Raw genomic sequence first — 26,323 nt, forward strand, 5'->3', positions numbered from 1 at the left:
CATATGTCGATTCCCTTTTCACGGGTATTTTTTAAGATTTGGCGCATGGTGAATATCTGGTCGGTTGTTGATTTTCCAGGTCTGAAGCCACACTGATAAGTTCCAATCAGTTTGTTGACGGTGGGCTGTAATCTTTCACACAATACGCTCGACTTACATATATGCGATGTTTAGGAGACTTATCCCACGGTAGTTGGGCAGATTGTGGAGTCTCCCTTTTTGTGGATTGGGCAGAGCACACTTAAATTCCAGTCAGCGGGCATGCTTTCGTCCGATCATATTCTACAAGGAATCTGATGCATGCTCCTTATCATTTCTTAGCCGACGTATACTTTGAATAGCTCTGCCGACCATCCATTGGCCCCCACCACTTTGTTCTTCTACAGACGGGTAATTGCTAAAAACCTAATATATTTTTAATGGGGTTAACGGATATACTATAAATGTAGACATTCTTGCTGCAGTATTTGCACGCCATCCCACGTGATAGACATTCTTTTGATCGCGGTTATAAATGAAGTGAGCTGTTAAGTTAATTTATAAATTTTAAGCAGTTTTCTTGAAACTCTTAACAAAACCTTTATTTTTCTAGCCTCAAATCATTGTAGTGTCCATTCTTTTGGAAACTCTCGTAGAGTTTAAAATATCTTATTATTCTTGCGTTACTCGGTGGTCTCATCAACTCAAATAGAAGCGCTTTCTCAAATTGGCAACAAATAATTCATTTCGAAAACTTAAGCAGTCCAAATGTCCCGTTAGTATGTTGATGAAAAACCGAGAGCGTTCATATAAACTAGTAGAGCAAGTAGTTACATAGCAATATCTTTATAGCATAGGATTTCATCTCAATACTGATAACATGATTAATAATCTTTTGTTATATTTATATTTATATATTGTACAAATACTAAATAACGATTACCAAACTGAAAATGATATGTCAACGCTCAAATTACAAACAATTATTGCAAATGCAAATCAAATAAATATGACGAACAAAAAACCGAAAAAAAACTAAAATGAATTAATCGTTAAACTGAAAACGAAAACGAAATGGTTAAATGTGCGTAATTTAAAGGTTTTTGGAAATATTAAATATGATCCGGATACGCAACTCAACCGTCACAATAATTTTCAGTCATTCTCCGGTGGAATCATGCTGCTTTTTCGGTAAACAAAAACAATGTTGACTTAAAACAAGTATTGCCAAACAAAGTAATTATTTATTACAAGTAATATTGTTTACAAGTAAAGTTACTTAAAAATTCGTATATATTACATATACCCGTATAACTAATATTTACTATTTATAATATTTGCATATAAGTACATACATACTATATGATATTTGTATTTGTTGCCGTTGCTCTTTTGAATAGTGTTGGCGTTGTTTTTGAACGAAAATAAAAAAAAAAAACCTTACAACAGTAATATTTATTGCATACCCAAACCTACTTACAAAATATAATTCAAGAGTTCTCACATACATATATACTAGAACATGCATACAAATACATTGCAAAACAATTTTCTTTGGGGGATAGTCTAGTATTTACAGTAGCTAGTACACAGTATACAAATATCGTACATACATATATATATGTATATTTATATATATCGAATAGAGTTAATTCTTTTTTCGTTGCTCTGATCGAGTTGTTGTTTGAGGAATGTCATTAAACTAATATTTACGTACAGTTTTGAATTTATACAACGACTTTTGGAAAAGTTCTTTTCATACCATTTTATGTATATAAATACATATATTGTTTAGGAAGTTGTAAAAACACCACCACAAACATATTAAGCCCGTAATTTAGCAAGAAAATCAAGTAATAAATGTTGCAATAAATTAAAATCGTACCGAACAAGCGTAGTTGGATATTTGTTTTAAAAATTGCCGTTAAAATTAACAAAAAAGTAAAGTAACATACATACATACATATACATATGTAGTTTAACGTATAGTTAAGAGTGTTTGAGAATTTCGCTGGAGGTAGTATTTAATACACTCTGGAATTCTAACACACTCAAACACACACAGAAAGCGCCATCACAATCATGAACCCTTACAATGTTTGTACAAAGCCACCCTTCAACATAATTTGCTAAAATCACAAAGAATATTTGTAGTAATTGTTGAAATTAAATGCTGTTTGAATTTCTCACCGGGGCTGTGTCACGATCGTAAACACATTTTGTGCTTACTGTATTCACATCCCCACTTTTACCCAGTTTTATGTTTCGAGTATTTCTAACCCCACTAAAAATGTAATTATTGTAAGCAGTTTCAGTTTCAGTTTCCTATATATGATTTATGCAGTAGAAGGCTTAGAACGTTCGTTTTACTTAATTATTTGGTTTTCGTACAAAGTGTCGACCAACATACAAACACGAACATAAAAACAGTTTCATGACAAGCCAATTGTATTTAAAAACATAATTTCGTTTACTGCCAAATTTAAAGAAGTAATCTAGCGATAACAATTAAAGCAAATTCGAATATGTTTTCGTACTTATATTCATTGTTTGTTATGTAATTCTTTTGGTTTGAGTTTGTTCATAATTTTCCAGCTTTTGTATCACCACCTTTGTTTCATTTCTTCTACAAATAAAAAAAAAAAAAAACAAAAACAATAGTAGAACAAAAACTGATTTTTTATTAAAATTAAATCACATTCGCTACATGCATAGGTGTTTGGGAATATCAAACTAGATACAATGGATAATACCATTACTAGGCACAACAACTTCCAATCATTTATACAAGGCGTCATGTTGCTATTCAGGTATGTAAATCTAGTTTCGCTGGACTCTTTTTTCTAAACGTTTAACGAATACAAAAATATAATGAACATTATAAAAACAAAACAAAAAAAGATAATTTTATGCAATTCTTAGCGCCTCTTAAAATTTTCTAGTGACACTATATACTTTCAGATATATATGAAAATCAATGTGAAATTATAAAAACTAGAACGATTTCTTATTAAAATTGTTAACGATAGATATAGATAGGTGAATACATAACCTCAAGGATTAATGCAACTATATTATACCCACATATCATATACTCGTATGTATGTTCCTACATCTAAGGCATTTAGTGAATGGACAAAATCCCTGAAAATATTTAAAGACGTACAAATTATAACAAATATAGAGTTGAAACCGGTAAAAAATCAATCAATTAGACTGAAATATTTTTATTTGCAGATTTCATTAAATCATGTAGTCTATATCATAGACATAATTTAAAAATTTCTTCAAGTATAAATTAGTGCACATAGTATACCCCTCCTGTAAAATATAGTACTCCTTAACTAAATTACTTTAACGCTGAGGTTTTTTTTAACTATTAATGAGCTCAACTTCATTGAGTACATTCTTAATAGTCTTTACTTATGCTAATGTTCATAGAAATGTTTTTTACATTTGTCTATGGTAAAATAAGTTTCTGCATACTTCTAAAGTCAATTAAAAAGTCAACAAATTTATCGTAAATATTCTTTCTTTCGAATGCTCCTTTAATAATAAAAGATAGAGCTCTCTCTTTTTCTTTTTCTACAACCCGAAACATTAAAGTCAAATTCATTAAAGAAGCCAGTACAAAATTAATCAGTGGGTTGTTATTAAGCCAACTCGTCTGATAAATTCTACTAGTGCTTCTAAGACGCTTGACTGCAGACTTTTATTACGCGGAGTATTCAAAGTCGACGTTCTGTGGCCTAACTGCTGCTTTTTTACAGTGAGGCGTATGTACGATAATCCTATTATGGATCCATCAACGTTTAGCGAACACCACAATTCATTCTCTTCAGCGGCCGAATGCAGATCTTATGAAATCGTAACATTTGGAAATTGTGATTTTATTTTCGTCCGTAGCTTGGAATTTACCTGGATAAATCAAAATCATTTGGTTATGCTGAAATTCTAAGATAATATTTTTCTAAAGACGGGAACGAAAATAATGATTACCTCTAAAGGTTTAGTGTTACCAATTAAATTATCCGAATATGAAAGTACATATTTTAACAAAAAACTGCTGTGTAGAATATTTCAAAATCTATTGTAACCTATCCGGATTTTCAGAAACAGAATATCGCTGTCCGAAGTTTGATCATTAGTTTGATCATAGGTTTCATCGTTTTTGAAAATAGTTATTATTTGAGAATTAAATTGTAAGATGAGTAATATGAGAAATCAGTTAACATTGTTGGTAAATTTAACGGTCTTTACAAAATAGTTAAATGAAATATATCATTGCTCCTAACGATTGCGGTAGCTTTCAACGAAAACAACTGGGATTTTGTCCAAATATTTGTAAACTCTTTCAAATTTGTGCTTTTTGTAATTTTTCTTTATACTCATATAAAATAGTTGATAAAGTATGACCATTCTTTTGCCGAAAATAAAGCAACACAATTACACTTATAGACATTCTATACACATGCTCATTTAGAAATTTATTATTTTCTTGTGCTTGCAATTTTTTAGAGTTCAATCCTACAGTTCCCAGTTTATAGATTTTACTGCACTGGTGTTTGTTAACTATATTCAATAAATAGCAAATATACTTAAAAAACACACCAAATTCACACAGGTACAAAAGAGTAAAGTTCAAAGTTCATTAAATTGTTGTTTTCGTCAAATAAACAAATATTATTATACAAACATATTTAAAACAAATAGTTTTATGCTATACGTCTATTTAGTAGTAATACATATATACCGACAAAACTGATTAACTCACAAACAAAGGCAATAAATAGTAAGATTAAACATATACATATGTACACCATATCACATATATCAGAGAAATCACAGTCAGAAGATAAAGTAGCTTGACTAATAGAGCGATTACTTACTGTTAGCAAATTTTTTAGAACATTTTGATTAACAAATAAACAAAGAGTAAGTTGCCGCTCCTAAGGAACTTTTGAGATTATTAATGAGTGTACCCCAAAACGTGAAAGGACTTCAACCAAACGTAGAAAAATGTGGTATCTTTGCCTCGCGGAATTTACATATTTCACAGCACACGTATGCCAATCGTTTCCTACTTGAGCTTGTAGCGATTCTAGACCATTTGTTCAATGCTAGTTTTGCTAGTGCTGTAAATAAATACTTCAATATTTTCGGCAGTCCTCCAATGGCTGACCAACGAGTTTTAAAATGCCTTTATGTTAGGTTAGCTGATCCCCGCTCCAAAAGTAATATTAGCACCCACTTGGACAACTGTGAAAGCTGGTACTTTGTGATATGCAAAACTAGAGGAAACGTTTTGGGTCTACAAGTATACCAAATTTGTTAAGGCGACTAATATCAATCCCACCAATCAATTTTTCCGAAAGTGAGCCTACCGAGATGTTTTAACATTAGTCTAGTAACAGCTGAACAGTTGAAAAGAAAGTGTCCCTCTTTTTCCATAAAGCTTTGGTGATTTTCGCCCGGCAAGATATGAAACCTCATCGCATATGAGCTTATTGGGCACTCTCCAGTCAAAACGCCTATTCTGGCGGCAGGATGTACCTTGCTTAGAGCCAGTAACCTGTCTTGATACAGTCTATGCTAACACAGCCACCTCTGGTTAAGCCAAATTTTAACTACCTTTAGTTGCTGAATTCGGCAACTTCTCACAACCAGAAGAATAAGTAGTTTCGCGCTTAGTTTAAATGTTTAAATTGAATATTGAGGCTATTTCACAGAAGCCACAAAATTTGTAGAAATGTCGAGACTCTACTAAAATCAAAAATGTTCATCTTTAAATAATGTATGTAGATATTATTGAAAATTAGAATTTTTTTCATTGGTGCAATAAATTTCAGTAGCTTAATTGTTTGCTCTGCAACACGAGTTGCCAAATATAGGCTTAAACTTAGTTAGCAGCTTTTTAAATATTAGAAAAATTGAATACACACATACACACCGATTGCGTAGCAAAAATCCAATTAATAAACAACATTTTGTATGTATATATTTTATAAAAGTTATGGTTGTTTTATACATATACATAGTTAGAATATTACTCGCAATACATACTTACATATACAAATATATATATGTATATATATATCTTTCTAGTCGTATAAACAACCAGAATGTATTGTAGCATACTATAAGTATGTAGATTGCTAGACGATTTCTATATTATAGTGCAGAGTGCTAATATTTTTGGAATAATCTTTATAGATGTGCAACTGGCGAGGCGTGGCCGAACATTATGCTGGCGTGCCTTAAGGGGAGGCCATGCGATGAAGAGGCCGACAAAGGCAACGAAACATGCGGGTCAACGCTGGCATATGCATATTTTGTATCATTTATATTCTTTTGCTCATTCCTCATGTTGAATTTATTCGTTGCCGTTATTATGGATAATTTTGATTATCTTACAAGAGACTCCAGTATATTGGGTGCCCATCATTTGGACGAGTTCGTTCGTATATGGGCTGAATATGATCCAAATGCGACGTAATTATCAATTTAATATATCTATGTGTATTTACCTTTATTTCATTTACTCACTTTGTGTACAGTTAACAACTTTTGTTCATAACACCAAACAACAAAAAAAAAAAAAAATAGTATTGATTAAACAAGCATACATTTGTTGAAAGAGTATATATTTGTACGTTTATTTTACGATACTACTGTGTTTCATCACTTTCGTTATGTTTCGTAGTTTTGAATTTTGTACCAATTCTCATTGTCATTTTCTTATTGTTCATCACTTATTTCGACTTTTTAATGTGAGTATTTCACCGCCCCTGTTGTTTTTAAATAAGTAACAAACATTTCAGTTTCACACATGAGATGGCTTAAATTTTTTAGTTCAGCTGCCATATGGGTGGAAATCGATGGGTTACTTCGGTTACTGTAAGAATATTGGTAAAAAGTGGTTTTCGAAGAATTCGGGAACACTGCCGTTTAAGCTTTTCCACCTGGAAAAGGCAATAGAAAAGTCCCAAATGTTATATTTATTACTTTCCAAGTGGGCTAAATTTCCTCTGTGCGCTTATAGCTATTAAAGTGGACGCTGTAATATAAAGTTTCAGTTCCTATACCGCTTTTACCAGTTTTTAAAACCCTAATTTATTGCAAGTCACAGCCATTATGAATAAATTTATTACCCCATAAGATCTACATTACCCTATAACGTCTATGATAAAATATTGCCCCATAAGAAATGTTCTTTGTTTTGTTGTTAGTTACGAGTTGATGGTGTGCTTAAAGAGCATCATAGGATAAATCCATAAGGAAATTAAGCGGAACGTCCAAATTATTTGTAATGTATTGATTTGTCTAACAAAGTTTCCCAATAGATCAGCGGAATCTTCTGTTAACTCGAAATATATGTTTTCCCCCGTTTCGCTTTAATGTTTTTTAAAGGATAATAATTGGAGTTTTGAACTTCAGTAATTATTAGTTATGAACTCATTTGTGGTTTCGTTTAAATCATTATTATATATACATATATATTTAATAACATTTTGAGTAATGTTCATAGATATTCACATCATCTTCCAAGATTACTTTCCGTTTGTTTTTTAATAGTCATGCATATTGCAGAGCTCATGCAAGCCCCTACTTTATATTAAATGATTATTACTTGTTCGTATTTGTTTCATATTGAAAAATAAGTGCAGATACAAATGATTTTACTGTTATGTGTCGCTGTGGGCAAAGAAATATATACTTCAAGCAGGAGATTTTGAAGTATCACCCTTCACTAAACATGCATAAAATAACTAAACAAGAATTAAGTAATCATAGTTTATTTTATAATTATAATGAATATTTCTAAAAAGCTTGCTACTTTGCGTGTAGACTTACGGCTAAGTCTGTGTATTTTTAAAAAGTATTTTTTTTAATAAAATTGAATCTCGCTAATTACTCTCAGTTGCTAAAACATAAGATATATCTGGCATAAGCGTGCTAATCCCCTTTTTACTGAAGCTTAACGGCTTTCGACGAAGCTTTCACCTTCTGTTTACATGTTTACATATGTGTACACATCTCTTTGTGGAGCTTTTTAGCGCTGATGATCACAAAGCCAAAGAAATCTTATTGCCATAAGCTTATTTGCAATTATCTCGCAGTTGACATAATTTTTATATTTTTTGTTTGTATAAATATGTATTCTTATTCAATACATTTCGCTGTTTATATCTCTTGTTATGCTTTTAAACGCTATGTAGTCGTAAGCATCAAATGTATAGTATATATGATGTACCTTTCTGTTTTCAAGTATTTTGTAAATTTTTCGTACTTTCGTGTTGAAAATACAACGAAATTGATAATTCCAAAGAAATTAATTACTTTTCTTACTTATATGCTTTTTACGAATTCAAAACACATCCAACCGATCCATTCAAACTGAAACTGAATTGAAAAATCACGTGAATTGAAACAAAAATAACAAATTGAAAACGAAATCGTAGTGGTAGAATACATCATACGGAAATGTATGATATGTTAAAAAATATGGATCCTCCGTTGGGGTTCGGTAACAAATGTCCCAATCGCCTCGCCTATAAGAAACTAATACGTATGAATATGCCGTTAGATGACGAAATGAGAGTACAATTTACAACGACGCTTTTTGCGTTGATACGCGAAAATTTGAGCATTAAGATGCGATCTGGTGAGTCTTATCCACAAATGAGAGAATACAAGTTGTACTATGCTGATCGTGGTACCCAAAGTCGAGTTATCGATCATTAATATAATTTGTATGTACGCAATACACGATGATATGGTACCGATTATATATTAACTCTATTTAAATTTATTGAAAACTATTCGAAAGTTCTTATAGCCAAACTGACTTTACGCCACCTTGTATTCTGTCAGTTAAAGCCTTGTATTTTAAATAAAATTAAGGGATAATTTTCTAAAGAAATGTGCTCTAATAAGTTTATTAAATCATTTATTGTACCTACAGCGGAGGAAATGGATCAAGCGGATATGGAACTTAGGGAAACCATAACGAATATTTGGCCTTTGCAAGCGAAGAAAATGTTAGATTTGCTTGTACCACCCATAGACCAACTGAATAAAGGAAAGTTGTCAGTTGGCAAAGTGTACGCCGGTCAATTGATATTGGAGTCGTGGCGTACGACGCGGTTCGGACAAATCGATTCTGGCATGCCGGTAAGTTGTTGCAATCAAATTTTCAATTTTAACAAGATATGTATATTTTTTATAAAATCGGTTGCAATCGAAATTCACATATCTATTATATAATATATAAACGTATGTATATAATAGTAGTTGGGACACGGGGGCATATATTAAAACATACAAATTTCGCTTAACATATGTAAGTAGGAATATGTTCAGGGCCGTTTAGCTTTAAGCGACTGTAAATATTTAGATTCGCAAAAGAAATCACAAACAAAAACTAAAAATTTACCCAAAATTGATTAAAAACAAATGTTTTCAAATGTTTTATTTTGGATTTGTAATTTATTTCTGAAATTATTGGTTCGATTATTCTCTAGAATTGCGTTTATTTTCTTTAGGAACACAAACTATCTATTGCTCAACTCAAATAAGTTGGAGATGTGTGCTTTTTGAATATCAATTGATCGTTTGCCGACAATATATAAATATACATACGTATGTGTATTATTAGAAATTATATAACTATTTACAAATCGATTGCTGCAAGTTCTTTGTTCATGAATTTATAGCAAACGCTAAAGATTATCATCAAGAGAGCGTTTACATTTTACGGATGCTTTGTAAACAGAAGAAGAAAATAACCACAGATATGGTATACACCCCTAATGTGTGGTCGTGACAAATTCAAAAACTTGCTAATTTGTCAAGTTTGACAAGTGCTTTTTACAAATATTACATCTTTTTTCTTTTCTGGACATGGTTGTGAAAATCAATTTCAAGTCTCTTCCATCGTCATCGATTGGGGAATCTAGTTCACCATCTCCTGGTGTTATGCTTTCACTGTCACTCAGCAGGCTGGAGAAGTCTTCCCTCCATAATTTCAGTATGCTCTGGGCATCAATCACCGGATCACCTCTGGGGATTTGACAATAGTATGCCGCTGTTTTGAAACTTTCTGTTAGTCGCCGCATCTTTTCGTAGAATTTTTAAACATTATCCCTGTCGGCCAGTTTGCCAAGCTCTTCGTACTCACGCATTTTGGCCTCTCTCTTTTTATACCCTGGACAGGGTATATTAAGTTTGTCACGAAGTTTGTAACACCCAGAAGGAATCGTCGGAGACCCTATAAAGTATATATATAAATGATCAGTATGTCGAGCTGAGTCGATTTAGCCATGTCCGTCTGTCTGTCCGTCTGTCCGTCTGTCTGTATATATAAGAACTAGTCCCTCAGTTTTTAAGATATCGTTTTGAAATTTTGCAAACGTCATTTTCTCTTCAAGAAGCTGCTCATTTGTCGGAACGGCCGATATCGGCCTCTATAACATATAGCTGCCATACAAACTGAACGATCGGAATCAAATGCTTGTATGGAAAACTTTCACATTTGACAAGATATATTCACGAAATTTGGTATATGTTATTTTCAAAGACAACAATGTAATCTCCGAAGAAATTGATCAGATCGGTTAACTATAGCATATAGCTGCCATACAAACTGAACATATAGTTACTAACAGAAATGCACCTGTTAAGGGTATTTAGCTTCGGTGCAACCGAAGTTAACGTTTTTTCTTGTTTTGTCTGCGAATGCGTCTCGATTCGCAGCAATTGATTAATGTTTTGAAAAAATATATTTAATTTAAACTGAATCATACTTGTATTACAAATATCATATTGTATTACAAATATAAAATAAAAACAATAAAGCAGCGATCTTTGACATTCGAAAAGCGCTTCACGTTATCCAACAACAATTTGATATGTACATACTTAAGTATTTGACTTAGTTTGATTTTCTGAAGTCACCAGTTGACGTTTGCCACACAATGTATATATCTTAGGTAGTGAATATATATTGAACAAAATAAATGCACTATTTTAAATTTAGTATATCAATAATCAAGGCAATTAAAACGAATTATATCAAAGCAAAAATATAAAAAATATAAAAAAATTAAAAATATATATATTTTCGATAATTGTATAATGCAAACCATTTCTTTTCACTTACTTGTATGTAAAATGTGTAAACACATTTTAAAAATGCAGAATTGGAAGGAGGTATATAATAACATATACAAATACATCAAGAAATATGCATTTTTAGTTCAGAGTTTATAATTCCAACGCCCAACAATGTTATATTATATATAATATTATATGTTTTTGCGTTAAACCGTTAAGAATTTTGAAATGTTTCCGTTATAAATAGTAAGGTTGGTTGTTCTTTTAACACACTTCTGCAGATAACCCAATTCTGTAGGTTTCGTTATCATTATTCCGTATGATGTATGTTAATTCTGTACTTAATGACCATAGCAAAGTAATTTACTGAAATATCTTTTAAAATGCACAGTGTTACAAGTAAAGTAAAAACTACCATTTGAAAAAGTACTCTATATATAATATACGACTATGTTGATTTCTAGTAACTTACATGGGAACATTTCGTTAAAAAATAGTTAAGTTGACTAATTTAAGAAAATTACAATTATTTTGTGTTATAACTGAATATGTAGGTAAAGTTATCTGTAAATATTTATCTTTCTTGTTGTTTTTTTATTTTGTTCTATGTTAATACAGTATAAATTAGAATTTAAAGTTAATCATTGAATTAATATTGCAATTGTGTTTTGTGTGTTCTTTTATCGCAAAAAATTTACATCGCGAAATCAAACGAAATCGCATTAAATATATGACGCACCCAAATACTCCTTCCTGTATGAAAAATTTGTGCATAATATTCATCGAATTAAAAAAAAAATATATAAAATTTCGGCACAACGTTTCAAATATTCAGCGGAAAAAGCGCCACACTGATGACGAAGAACGCTTACCAAGTCCAACAGCCGACGATCAGCCGGTACATACATAGCCCAATGGTTTTTTCAAGTGCCTATGCTTTTCACCACTGACTTTACATAGAACTATGCATTTTTTAGACTCTTGTGTATATACATATGTATTCCCAATATGAATAACTCCCGCATATATACTAAATAGCCATACTGGAAATATACCTTCTCTAAACGTTTTGCTAATTATTCATATGCTTAATAAACACTTACATACTTACCTTACTAAACTTATACGTATATATGCCAGCAACCTCAAAAATGGATGTCTTTTGAAAATATCTACATATAGTACATATAAATTATTGCCCCTTCTTACATTTTAAATCTAAAGTGTTCTCTTTAATATAAAATATCAAAATATCTATAAATATGCATATAAATATCTTCGAATAGATTCTGCTACGCTTCTTACTTTGAACTGCTTCTTACAGAATTTCATTTATATTTTTAAACTAAGAATGCCAACAACAACATATTGAATGGTGTCCTTTTTACCAAGAAAACTTCCACCTGCATTTTGCTTGCGTACTTGTGGCGACTGTGCTCGGGCCATAATACACACACTCGTATAGTAAATACACAAATATTCAAGGAAGCATTCATTTCGTTAAGCCATGTACATACCTTTCTTCATTTTGTACCCTTCACAATTAACTGCATATTTGGATGTAAACCTAGCTCGAAAAGTGTGTTTCAACGCAAAATATTACCAAGTTCTGGAATCAGAACAATCCAAAGTTTTGTATTTTGAACACCGCACAAGTTGTGGCTTACTATTTTTTACTGAATCGGCCAAATGAAAAACAACAAGTACTATATACATATATACAGATATTTTGCGTTTGAAATGAAAAAAATATTAAAGCACATTTAAATGCACATCAATTGTAATTAGATACCACGATTACAAACACAATACTTAGAATTTCTTACAAACTTTTAATGGATTATACTTTTACTCACTGTTAAATGCTAAATATTTAAATCAACTCCAACAAATTTTTAGATTTTTTTTTTTTGGAAAAAGAAAAAATTTAAAATATTTTTTAATATTTGTATATACGATACCTACATTATACTAAATATTTCCTTTACAATATAATTTTTATATGATAATGACTCTTTATACACCTAAATTTGGATACGAAGTAACTATTTAGCCACTTTGCGAAAATTTTTACTCAAGTCAAGACAAAAGCCGTTAAAATATGTTACGAAAGTAAGCTTTTTGGTCTAAAATGATCAATGCAGTCTCCTCAGACACACTACGGCTTTTCGACAGGCATTAAAAAAAAAAAAATAATCAAAAAGGCCCAGCTGATTTCATTGAATTAAATTTTCAAGCCCTGAGTTATTAGTATTGTGTAATACAATTTTGCAACCATTGCGTTACCTGAGCGAAGTTTTGCGATTTGCGATTGCTCTGGAGGTTCATACTTTTTATTGTTCTACTGTGAATTTATATGTATATATATATTTACCTCGGTCATTTTTTAAACAAAAAACATTTCCAAATGACTGAAAGGAACCAAATGGCTAATTTTTCCAAATATGTTAATAGATCATTTGGTCCTATGTAAAGAGAAGGAAAACAAGAAGCATGCTTAACGGTTACATCCCAGCTGTAATACCCTTCACAAATCAAAAAAATATCATATAAGAGCTTAATTGTGATATTTCAGCTATAAATGACTTGCTGGTGAAATTAGTACGTTTTTAGCTTTACATCAATTTTTTGACAATTGGCGGTAAAAAAGTTAAAGTTTTACCAAAAGCTAAAAGTGTATTTTATGCTTACAACAATTTGCATATCTGACCCCTTTATGTAAAAATTAATCACTGAAAATCTTGCATATCTGACCCCTTTAAATACAAATTAATCACTGAAAATCTTCAAATATACAAACAATCTATTGCGATGTGAATTGGGGAACGATCGTTTGTTGCGTAATGTTTAGCAACAAATGAAAATGATTTCGACCCACAGCAAACAATTTTGTTCAGTTGATATTCCCTCACTCCGAAATTGTACTTATACCAAAAGCACCGAGATCCACGAAGTTTCAATAGCAATCTCTTCAGACTTATACAGATTTAGATCTCTTCCAAAATTTACATTGGACATATGCAAAGTATTCATCGATTTCTTCCACGCTAAAACAGCTCAACAAACACAAATACTTTCGCCGACTAATATCTCAGCTTTACTTGTTTCTTTTAAGGGGTTATGTGGGTTTTTCGCATTTTCACAAATTTTTTTCATATAATTAACGAATTATTTTTGAATAATATTTTGTGAATTTCCCATAATATTTTTTGTTTTGAAAATTCAGTCATTGGCAGCTGGTTTTCAGAGGCTACGCCCACAAATTTATCATGGCGATGGTTAGCATAACAAACGAAGAACTCATCTAAAATCAAAAGACCAAAATTCATCGGTTGTGGATGAGCGCAGGACGTAATTAATTGAAGGATTTAAAAAAATGAATTTTTGGCAAAATTGCAAACAATACAGTATAATTTATTGCCTAACAATAATTAAAAATTGCCTTAAAAGCATAGTTGTAATCGAAAAATCTTACGACCAATCACGAGGTCGTCCGATTTAGAAGAACTGTGAACATTTTCAATAAGAACCCTTAACTAGTTTCTGAGAAATCGTCACCAATAACTTTGAAAATGTTGTTTCAAGGAAAACACGATCAAATATTGAAGTAGGCGAGTGGTATAGCCTGACGGATTATATCTCTTACAATTTTATTGCGATTGCTTTGAAACTTTGGGAAAATATTCCATACATATCAGTATTTAAAAAATATAAACAAACGTTGTTTTTGAAAACCAACATAACCTCTTAGTCAAGTAAGCATACCCCATTGCGTCCGTTAGTTTTGCGTGAATTAGTTATAATCTTATAAGTGCTTCATGCTCAACGAAAGCTGAAAACCATTATAAAAAAAATTGAATCGTTAAAAAAAAATATCAGATCGGAAAACCGTTCTGTAGTTTGCGCACATAGATTAAAAACAACCTCCCTAATGAGGAATATAGTTGGTTAAGATACATAAAATGTATTCCTAACGTTTATGTATATTTTCAATTTTGTTATAATAAGTTTGTTCGATTCTACGAAGAATTCCAAAACTTTTATTACTAAATGTTGAAATTTTTTTATAAAAAAGTACTTCATTTTGTTGCATTTATATTAAGTATCTACTGTTTATTTTTCCAGTAGTCATAAATTACATCAAACAGTTATAGTTGTGAATTTAAAATTAAGTTCATTAGTAAATAATTTTCTTTAGATATTGCTATGGTCTACATATTTTTCGAATTATTCCTAGTATACTATCATCTCTACTTATAATCGTACTATGTATGTATTCGAATACAATAACTAATACACAGGTTCGCTAATTAGTTGATTACATATACATATAAACAATAAAAAGGCTAGATTCAAAACTATTTATAAATGCTTATAGCAAAGTAAAAACAATTTGGCAAACGATTGGGGCTTTCAGCAATGTAAGGAATCCAGCAAAGATGTCCTATATTTATAATTAGTTTCAATTCAAATAGTTTTCGATTACTTTTATTATTATTTTTAACTTTAATTTACTTATGGTTGCATGTAAAAAATATTTATACTTTAATACTTTATTTTAGCATGCACTTTCTAGTTTTTTGAAACTTTATTCTTCTTATTGGTAACTCACACTGTTTGTCTGAAAACACTTGAAACTAGTTTAGTCCAATTTATACTTACATGAACAGTTTTCTAGTGCTATCAGCATGTTTTTTTCTTTAAAAAATAATCAAACTTTAAAATATAATCATAAAGCCGTAACGATAAACCAGCATTATGTAATTAGTACATATGCATAAATAAAATTCTTTTACACAAAACTAAAACAGTTTTTGTAAATAAAAATTAAAATAAAATAATTAATTGCTTGCAATAGTTGAAAGAAAGTTGTGTTCCATGATTTATGTGTAAAGCACATAAAACTAGTCAGATGATACTTTCACGTCCGACACTCATTTTATCTTTTTAGGCCTAAGCATTTATATATTTACATAAAAAACATATACTTTTAAACTATTGTTTTGAATGCAACCTAACGATTTTTCATCTTATTTACTTTTTTGATGCCTTTAATCATGAAAACAAAAAAAATTCAAATACTTTTCTTATTGCTACTTCACCAATTTAACGAATTCACCCACACACGTCACCACGCAAAAATCTCTTTGTATACTCGTATTACGCATCATAAAAATTCAAATTGTAAAATATGTATAAAATGCGAAAATACTTGTAAATCAACCAAACAACAACTCAACCTAAAATGCTGTCCAAATCGCATGGAATGCCACACCGCACCGCACTGTACCAAAAACACAACAAAACATTCATTTATGCTTCGGAACCATCCCGGAACTTTTCGTCCTTAAATCACAAATCACAAAATAATTACACATGAATATCGTTGTATTGTTCGGATAACTAAACATAAAAATGATTGAATATACAAAATGAATATTGGTGGCAACGTATTTATGAACTATTTTGATGACAATTCGCAAAACTGTTCAAAAAATGTACACAAAATAGAAGCAATCGTTCTTCAACTGCCTGCTCGATATGGCCGCACTCGATAAGGGCGGATCGCGCCAGGGTTCAATTAGCTACGAAGCGAACGGCGACGGTGGTGCCAACTCACAAACGCACTTATTAGCAAACACAAATCATCATCACCTGAACGGTGATGCCGAACACAATAGTTTGGCATCACTGGCTCGCCGGACTACAATCAAAAAACGTTCCGTTAGGTAAATTAATATTTATCCAATATGTGCTTGAATAAGTGTGCATTTTATTTAATTTGAAAATACAGTTCTTACTCAGACAGTCATATACATTCGCTCATTTTATTCATTGTACATATTGTTGTATTCACTGTAAATTCCTCCAATTCAGCCATTGTTTAAATAGGCCAAGTAAATTCCTTCAACAACTCTTTAGACTTGCTTCTCCTTTATTGGCCTAGACAGCGCTTACGCGATTATAGCCGACTTCTCCCACAACCCTGCGGAGGGATATTTCGCTTTTCTCACTTTAGCTCTCCTTCAAACAAATGTTCTAAGGCTACCCAGAGGATACTTGGTCAAAGACCGGAAGTCGTGAGCTGCTTGAGCCATATGTAAAATAATCGTTTCTGGCCACTCCCAAGTGAATGGCGCTCAGAGAACTTTCCTCACATGCGTGAAATTCTATACATTTCTTCATCCTCTTTATACTTTACACATGCAAATATACTTGTATGTGACAGGCGGTTTTTAGCGCAGGTGTATACTAAATAGTATGTGAAGTAATTATTATGTAATTTGTGTTATAAAATCGAGAGGAAAGAAAGATTGCTCTATATAACAATCGAGATCTAGAAATAAAGCTAGAGCGGGAAGAATTTTTATCGTAGAGGTCTGATGAGTTCTCAACGGTTCAGAGCATACTTATTTCCAAAACTGTATACACATGTTGTCTTCTACTAAATATGTATCAGCGAAAAACTTACCAACAAGTAGCGCCAGAGTTTAATCATTACAAATCCCATTATAGAATTGGGCAAATAAATAAGACCGTCGGGCAGAGCTGAAAACCTCTCGCAATTTGTAAGGAATCAATTGAAAAGATACACATATTTCCAGATACAAAACCTTAAAAAATATTTATAAGCCGCTAAATGACCGCTAATAAACGAAATTGTTAACCAATTGATGCCATTTATTTATTGCATATAGGCTATTTGGGGGTTAAAAGAAGATATCAAAATCGGAAATCCTTCAATGAATCATTTTGTGAAGAAGAGTTTTGTATTCAAATAGGCTAACTCCAATTTAAAGCATGAAAAATTGACCAGATCAATTATAAAGGGTAATCAATTATGGGGACCTCTACTAAATCACAGAAACTTCAAATCTAATTTATTATCATTCGAAAGAACATTCTTTGGTATTTATTTTTTGAAGATTATATCTTTCAAATGTTGCCCGAGGCTACGTCACAGATGGTCCATCCGTTGAGTTCAATTTTCGATAACTGGCGATTAACAGTCATGATGTTTTGCTCCAATATCTGAATCGAAGCAGGATTGTCCGCATTACACTTAAGTTTTGACATATCCACACAGGAAAAGTCTAACAGTGTGATATCACACGATTTTGGTGGCCAATCGAACGGCCCAAAACGTGAAACTGTCTACTCACCGAAGTGTTCTTTCAATAAATCCATTGATTGATGTGATGTAAAGGCAGTGATATCAAATGCCGCCGAGATCACGAGCTTCGATTTCAGGCATCAAATAGTCGGTTATCGTGGTGGGATAATGGTCGCCATTGACGGTTACCTTTACGCCGATATCATTTTTGAAGAAATATGAATCGATGATTCCCCGGCCCATAAACTACAAAAACCAATGTTCTTTTTGGATAGAATTGCAGCTCTTGAATCTCTTCTGTTTGCCAAAATGTGTCCCAAATGTGGCAATTTTGCTGTTTACCTACCCATTGAGATAGAAATGGGTTTCATCGCTGAACAAAATTTGGCTCGAAAACGTCGCATCTTCTTGGTAGGAACAAAACTATTTATTGAACAATAATAAATGTAAATTATTGTAGAGATGAAACAACTTAAGCAACGTTTCTTTTTGCATCAATCATATCTCATTCATTACTCATTTCACTAATCATTTCACTAAGTTCATATACATACATACATAACATATTTAAACATAATAATGCATACTACACTTGGTAATATTATACGTCATATGTATTTATATGCTCAAATACATACTCTGTTTCTTTCAATTTTTTAAATAATTTCAGAAACAAAAAGGTGAATAAGTTTGACACACTTCCAGTGGTAAAAGAAATTTCAATTTTTACTAAACTATACTCGTAATGTGTATTTGGATGTATGTATGTTAAGACTAAGTGTGCCATCTACTTCTTTCTGTATATAAATATGCACATGTACATATGCGTAAAATGTACATACATATATACTTACTATATAGGTACATATGTGCATAGGTGTAATGAAATATTTTCTTTTGCCAATTATTTAATCTACATACGAGTTCTTTAATACCTAGTGTACATTTGTTATCATAATTATGTACTGAAATATATATGTATATGCATAAATACTACTTTGGTCTTAGCCGTCCAAATTGTACAAACCTTTTACATAGCCACATGGTGAAGGTCTAACTCTTGTATATATGTTCGTACGTCGTGGAATTCTAGAATTCAATGTTGTTTTTGTATTTAAAGTAAAATTATTGCAATAACTGTCACTTTGCGATATTGGCAAAATGTGTATAAATGTGTAGAGAGCGTTATTTTCTATAAAAATGTTTAAAATAGATTAATTATTAAGGTAAACGCGCAATCTTATGCTCCTGTTAAGAGGGTGATTGCGGACTAAAACTCAGTCGAAGTGCTAAAGTTCTGTATATACATACATAGGTATATAAACATACACTATGTATATAAATAGTGATATCGGACGTTTTGCTAAGACTTTTTACTTACATAGATTTTTTAGCGTAATCTCCGGTTAGCCAAAGCATGCTACAAATTACAATTTTTTATATAGAGACCTTGTGTAAAATTAAATTGAGTAAGTCGGTGAATATATTCAGTGGCGGTATTCACAGAAAGTCAACGATTAAATATTCTATACTTTTTGGCTAGTGCAACGAAAAACTTCGTTTTTAATTCATCTTGTGGAGTTTAGCTTAAGTAATGTTAAGCAATGGACAATGAAAGCGAGAATCGAACAGTTTCTGTCAAATTATCGCGGACCTTCGTGTGTCATGTGAGAGCTCAAATTAAATCATCACTGCTCTGATTAAAATCCCTAATACTGCATGTGAGAATGTTAGGTTAGGTCAATCCACGCATATACCGGTTTTCGTTCTTTGCGATACCAGACAGAGTTCAGTCGCTAAGTCCAAGAGGAGTAAGCATCCTATAGAATGCCTACGCTTGACGCGAATTTTATCAGATTCTGAGGCGCCTCACTATCGATATCACCTGCAGTGTATTATACCGTAAGAACCCCAGATGCTTACAGCGTAGTTTTGCTAATGCGGGAGAAGTGTACAATTGTTTCTCTGGTGTGTTGCTCTAAACATTTCCTGCAGTCTTCCCGATCCATCAGCCTCATGTGATGTGAGAAACTAACACATGAGCTTCCATGTATTTTCACCATTATAACTAATCATTATAAATGTCTGTAAAAACCACTTTTCAATCCTTTATTTGGTTTAATTGTACCAAATGTTTATAAGGAGGTTCGTGTCATAACAATTTCCCAAAAAGAGCTTAATCTTTCTGATATTCTTATTTATAATTCTGGAAAAGTGCGCTGATTATAGTTTGGTAATAGCGTACCAAAATCGAAATAGCCTTTCCAAGCACGTTAGTAAAAAGGTCAAAAAAATGCATTGCTGCTAACAGAAAGGCCTTCTATGTTCCGGCAATACCTTTATGATAGCACAGGACTTCAGTATTCAGCAGAGAGGCTCTGAGAACATTGGATACCAAGCATTTCACTTACAATTCAATTTCACTTTATTTAGCGTAATTTTAAGAGTACCTGAAATATTACATGTTTTGTTAACTTAGTAAGTTACTTACACATATTTTTTCGAAGTATCGAATAATATATAACATTTAGCGCACACAACAAAATACAACTCACTTTTACATTAAATTGCATCCGTTAACACTACACAATGTAAAATTTACACAAATTCGTTCGCCACTGTATGAATGCGATTAATAATCTAAGGGGCCATTAGTCCATTGTAAGTGCACCGATTCACCTACATAATTGCGTAATTGTCGTTTGCGGTACCACATTTAAAAATTATCACGCCATCTTTTAGAGATGCATTTGTTTTTAGCAAACCTTTTGGTAAGTAAGACACACACAAACACACAGAAGCTCTATTTTCTAATTATGCACACGCCACATGCCACACGCACATTGATATGCAAATTCCTTTGAATGCATACTACTTAAGCCCTGCAAATGCCTTGCAATCCTTTTGATTTTATTTGTTCCTAGCATTAACTAGTTGCATGCACTTTCCTAGGTTTGAAGCAACCTTCTTACCACTTGCATTTTTCTCCATTGATGTGTGTTCTTCCAATGCTATAACGAATTTGAATTTTTCGGTTCGTTTTTGAGTTTTTAATTAGAGTGGTCTTCTTTTCGAAATAATTTTAGACGACCATTATTTGTTGTTTAATTTTTAAATATAGGACAGAGTGTTAGATGAGCAAACAGTGAATAGTGTCACAATCGAAACTAGACAAAAATTAGCGCTACAAAAGTATAATTAAGTATGAAGCGGAACTATCATCGAAACATTGCGTAATGAACAAATGTAATTGATATATTGTTATAAGTAGCGAACACTCACTTATACAACTGCTACATGCATATGTCGCAACACCTATAGAAACATATACATACATATATGTACCCCGCATTTAACTTATTGAGTACCCATTTTTTAAATTTACGTTAAAGTTATTTACATTATATACAATATATATATATATAGCGATATCTGACTACATACACCTGTATGTAGCTTCTTGCTTAGATATCATAGTTAAACACATAACCTTAAATAAATTGTGTATTATATATGTAATTCCTTCCTGCCAATGTAATATCTGTATCAGCTGTTGTAGAAGAAATCGCTTTTATTTTTGTCCACATTTTACTCACATTTGCGCTCTTGATAATTTCCGTCAGATGCTGGAGCTGCAGGATGCTTCGAGACATCCCTCGCAGGAATCCTTAACCGGTGCCGATGCTGGTCATTTACATCCTGGTCACGCGTATCACAATGGTCATCATCGTCGTTCGCCAAGTTTAAGGTGAGTGCAATATTCTCGATTTTTAAACCGAAAATATCCGCAAATATGTCTAATGTCCATACAATAAGATACTTACTCAGTAAAAAAAATAATACTAATTATAATCGAAAAAATTTTACTGCATTAGACATAACGGATCTCCATTGGCCAGATCTCCAAGTCCTAGACGGCGAGGCCATCAATACATACATCATGATATTGGGTTCTCCGATACCGTATCTAATGTTGTAGAGATGGTCAAGGAGACCCGTCATCCTAGGCATGGATATGGACATCCGCGTTATCCAAGAGGTATACAAATAAAATATTTATCATTTCTTTATATTTTGTTTGTGTTTTCAAATATGCCGTTAATATACACTTTAACACGTTTTTTAAATACAATTAGCTTACAGTTATATAACATTTTAAATTGCCGATGCTATCATATATTTGTATGTTCATACATAACTACATAACTGTATGATTAGTTTTTGGGTACGGTTTTTGTAGTTCTACATTTTGGTGGAAGTTATTTGTGTTATGATAGATGGCTTTGTGTTACAAGACAAAATTTTGAATTCTTGTTACTTTAAAATATATGTATGTATAATAAAACACATTTAGATGTTACTCAAGGCTCACTCACATATAAGTACAGTCGCAGTCGAAAGTAAACACACATTATTAATATTCTCACGAATTCTCTGACAAAAACCTAACCTTATTTTCGGGCATTTTTTCAAAACAGCTGTTTCGGCCTTACGTAGAGTTTCTTACGACGTAGAGGTACAGATTTAAACTTGAAAATGCTAGAAACGGAAATCATTCCTACGCGTTAAATATACCGTTTAATTTTTCTAAAGAGTTCAGGAAATAAAATATATTTGTGCAAAGTTTGGATATCACACGCCACAAACAAACTTAATCTGTGTTTTACTTTAAAACTTATAGTCCTGTTCATTTTCAGCTTATTGCCTCATATGAATTTTGTGCAAGAGAAAATATTAAAAGCGGACCAACCGATAATTGATGGTTTTGTTTAATGGACTACTATATCGCTTACATTTTTTTGATGTGTTTACATCTTTGTTTTGTTTCCGTCCTTTAGTTGTAGTCTTCTAAAAGTTTTTGTGCGCCAACAATTGTTTTAGAACTAGAGTTATTTTCTCAAAAATAAATTCAATTAAGAAAGAATATATCCACACTGATATATTACCAATTTTTTCCTTTTTAATTCAGGTATCTATGAGTAGATATTGATTGTAAACCAAAAAACATGTGTCATCTACGATAACTAGAAGAGCCAAACTGCAAGATTTTAAAAATCTTTTGAATTTCATTTAAAATTTTATATTGAAAGAAGTTACCCAAACAAGCGAATCAGTTTTCTCAAATAATAAATGATATTGACAGTATACATTGTGACAAAAAAGTACCCAGAAAATTAAAATAAAACGAAACATATTTAACTTTTCATCAAAATTTACTTTGTCGCGTTCAAAATTATCTCCACCAGATGGATTACACTTATGCCAACGAGTTTTTCAGACCTCGTAACACTTTTTCTAAGCACGTTTTGGTATAACCTTCAACTCTTTCATCGAATTTTGTCCTATCTCTTTGTATTCATTGCGTTTTTGGTTTTTAATTCGATCACAATCGTAATCTTTTTGGAAAAAAATCAGCTTTATCTGGACGAATCGAAAAGAACGTGTTTCATACCCAAAACAGCCACCAAAATCATTTGAACGGGCTCGTGAGAGATATCGAGCTCCCGTGCCATCTCTCTAACATTTGCCTGACGATTTTCAAGCACCATATCCCTCAACTTCTAGTAATTTCAACAGTTGAAGAGGACGTCCAGAACGAGGCATGTCTTCAACGACCTCTCGACCGTCGTTGAAGGCTTTGTACCACTCGTAGACTTGTGTTTGTGATGAAACTGAATCACCGCAAGCTTTTTCGAACATTCGCAACGATTCCGCGCACAAAATTTGGTTAGAAATACAAAATTTGATATAATTTCTTTGTTCGATATTTTTATCCATTGTGAAAGTTGCAACGCACTACTGATATGTTTATACCGACTTAAAGGGAACCTGCTTTAGAGGCTTCAAAAATCGATTTTTTTCCGGAATTTTTTTTGGAAGGGAAAAAAATAATTGATTAAAACGAAATTTCTAAGGTTTATAGTTATATATTTAGACATCATTCAAAAATTTTTTGGATACGAAATCTTTGATATTCTGCCTTTGGGAAGCAATTGCCCGATGCATCTCGCAAGTGGTTTTGTCGGACGGCAGGATGTAGGTTGCAATTTCTACCGGAAACAAAAAACTCAAAGATATTCATATTTTTTAATAATTTATCTTCTAGTTAAACTAAGATAATTCCAAAAAAAATTGTAAATTTTTAAAAAATTGAAAGAAAGGTATTTTTGACCAAAAAAAATTATTACTTTATATTTTTTAAAAATGTGTTCAAACTTGACTTCTTAGTTTTTTTTAGCTTAAATGGAGGATAATTTAATGCCAAAGATAATAATTTCTGCCCCAATTCCATACGACGTTTAGTTTTTTTCTATCCTGCCCGCCAATTAAGAAAAATCGTAAAAATGAAAAACCGAGAAATCGCTCTTCAAAGTTTTCACTTTCTGCCCAAGCGCTAATACATATATCTGCTAGACGCTCGGTCACTATTTCCCTTCTAGCTTCGAAAATTATTTCGAATTCCCATCTATAACTTTGGGGACATATTCTTAAATTATTTTTATAGAGATTTAAGCAAAAAAAAAAAAAATCGATTTTTTGAAGCTTCTAAAGCATGCTGCCCCCTTAAGGGATCGTCTCAGTGTGACCCTCCGGGAAATCACTGATTTTCGAAATTTTTTTTAATGTTGAAACTAACTAATCGATCCGATTTTTGTATAAATAAATACATTCATGACAGCGAATGGCGTTAAAGATATTCTCTTCAAATTGGAACTAGATATCTTCAAAACTCTTATTTTGAGAGTGGAAGCCGAGTTTAAAAATTGAAGTTGGAAAACTCCACACTCTGTTCCCTATTTTACAAGAAACTCTGTAGCGACCGTAATAATTTGAATTTGGATTACAAAATTTGAGAGAATATATAGTATCCCATAATGCAACAAAAAAAATTGATATTTCGAGAATTTTACACTGAGACGATCCCTTGAGAGGTTACATGAGTTTCCTCGGGCAAAAAACGGCCTTCGTTCAATAATTTTAAAAAATTAAATATTTTAATAAATTTTTTTTTATTTAAAAGACTCATATTTAATAAACATTTTGTAAAATTTTCAAAAAAAATATCAAAATGGCATCCGCGTTGTCAGCAAAACTTCTTTCAGGATCATCTGAAATAAAAATGCGTGTTTTAGTAAAGACAATAAACTAGGTATTGACGAAAAAAAAAAATGAAAATTGGATTTTTGCAGACGCTTTTTAAAAAAAATGCAAATTTCGATTTTTTTTTTTTTAAATAGTTGTAATTAAAAAAAATCCTTCGTTCAAGACCTTGTAAATGATATTTCGAAGACCTGTGTAAAATTTCATCAAGATCAGTTGGGTAGTTCGCGCGACTTTGAAAACATAATTTTGAGAAAAACGCATTTAAAGACGCCGCACTTAGCCAAGCTAGCTTCGATCGCACAAGTTCTCAAGGCTGTATCTCCGAAACTATTAGTCGGATGAACTGAAAATTTAGGACAAATTCAGATGTTTGGAATAGTAATTACGTAACTCCTTGAGCAGCTGCTGACAGTCAGTTCTACCAACTAAGCAAAATATATTCTTTTGAAATATCCTTTACCAGGGATATTTAAATTATAATTTCAGTGTACTTTTTTGTCACAATGTATATTTTTATACACGTTAAACATGTTATCAAGTGTGCATTTTAATATTTAAAAGTAAAATAAAATTTCTTATTTTTTGTTGTAAATTGTATGTTTAACTCTATCATAACCGAATATCTCCCGAATGATGCATTCTTTTTACAAGAAAAAGCATGTTAACTGTTTTCAAAATAAAATTACTCATCTGAAAATGCATAAATAAATGTTTACTCCACATTTACGGTACATTTTAGTACACATAGAAACTCATCTACATATATTTATGAAACGGTAACAAAAATACTTACTAAATTGATCAGTTCAAACACACCTCATTTTCGATTTATATACTCTTAAAAGAAAAATAAAAATTTGTTTATCAGCAAACTCCTCTGCAATTTCTAATTTCTTCAAATCCGAACTCCCAAACATGTTCATTCATATATAAATTTATTTTCATGATTTATTGGAACAAAAACAATACCCGACAGAAAAATTGAAAGTTTGGACTTATTGATTCAATATA

At 31.8% G+C, this 26,323-nt stretch overlaps 1 protein-coding gene across 20 annotated transcripts in view; it reads left to right on the plus strand.

The window, feature by feature from the left end:
* Positions 1–26,323, plus strand: part of LOC126759958 (voltage-dependent calcium channel type A subunit alpha-1) — a 142,278-nt gene that overhangs the window by 97,629 nt on the left and 18,326 nt on the right. For 9 of the 20 annotated variants that reach the window (XR_007667128.1, XM_050475220.1, XM_050475222.1 and 6 more), the window contains 7 exons: positions 2,695–2,789; positions 6,193–6,471; positions 8,442–8,644; positions 8,945–9,153; positions 11,930–11,992; positions 21,832–21,956; positions 22,084–22,247. Coding sequence is in view for 19 of the 20 variants with exons in the window: in XM_050475220.1 (XP_050331177.1) it covers positions 2,695–2,789; positions 6,193–6,471; positions 8,442–8,644; positions 8,945–9,153; positions 11,930–11,992; positions 21,832–21,956; positions 22,084–22,247 (1,138 nt within the window). In the remaining variant the exon portion in view is untranslated. Of the gene's footprint in view, positions 1–1,078; positions 1,171–2,694; positions 2,790–6,192; positions 6,472–8,441; positions 8,645–8,944; positions 9,154–11,929; positions 11,993–21,831; positions 21,957–22,083; positions 22,248–26,323 lie in introns of all 20 variants that reach the window. The other 11 variants (XM_050475234.1, XM_050475237.1, XM_050475236.1 and 8 more) reach the window with 2 other exon arrangements.

Source organism: Bactrocera neohumeralis, chromosome 5 (genome assembly GCF_024586455.1).
Source record: "Bactrocera neohumeralis isolate Rockhampton chromosome 5, APGP_CSIRO_Bneo_wtdbg2-racon-allhic-juicebox.fasta_v2, whole genome shotgun sequence".
Taxonomy (NCBI): domain Eukaryota; kingdom Metazoa; phylum Arthropoda; class Insecta; order Diptera; family Tephritidae; genus Bactrocera; species Bactrocera neohumeralis.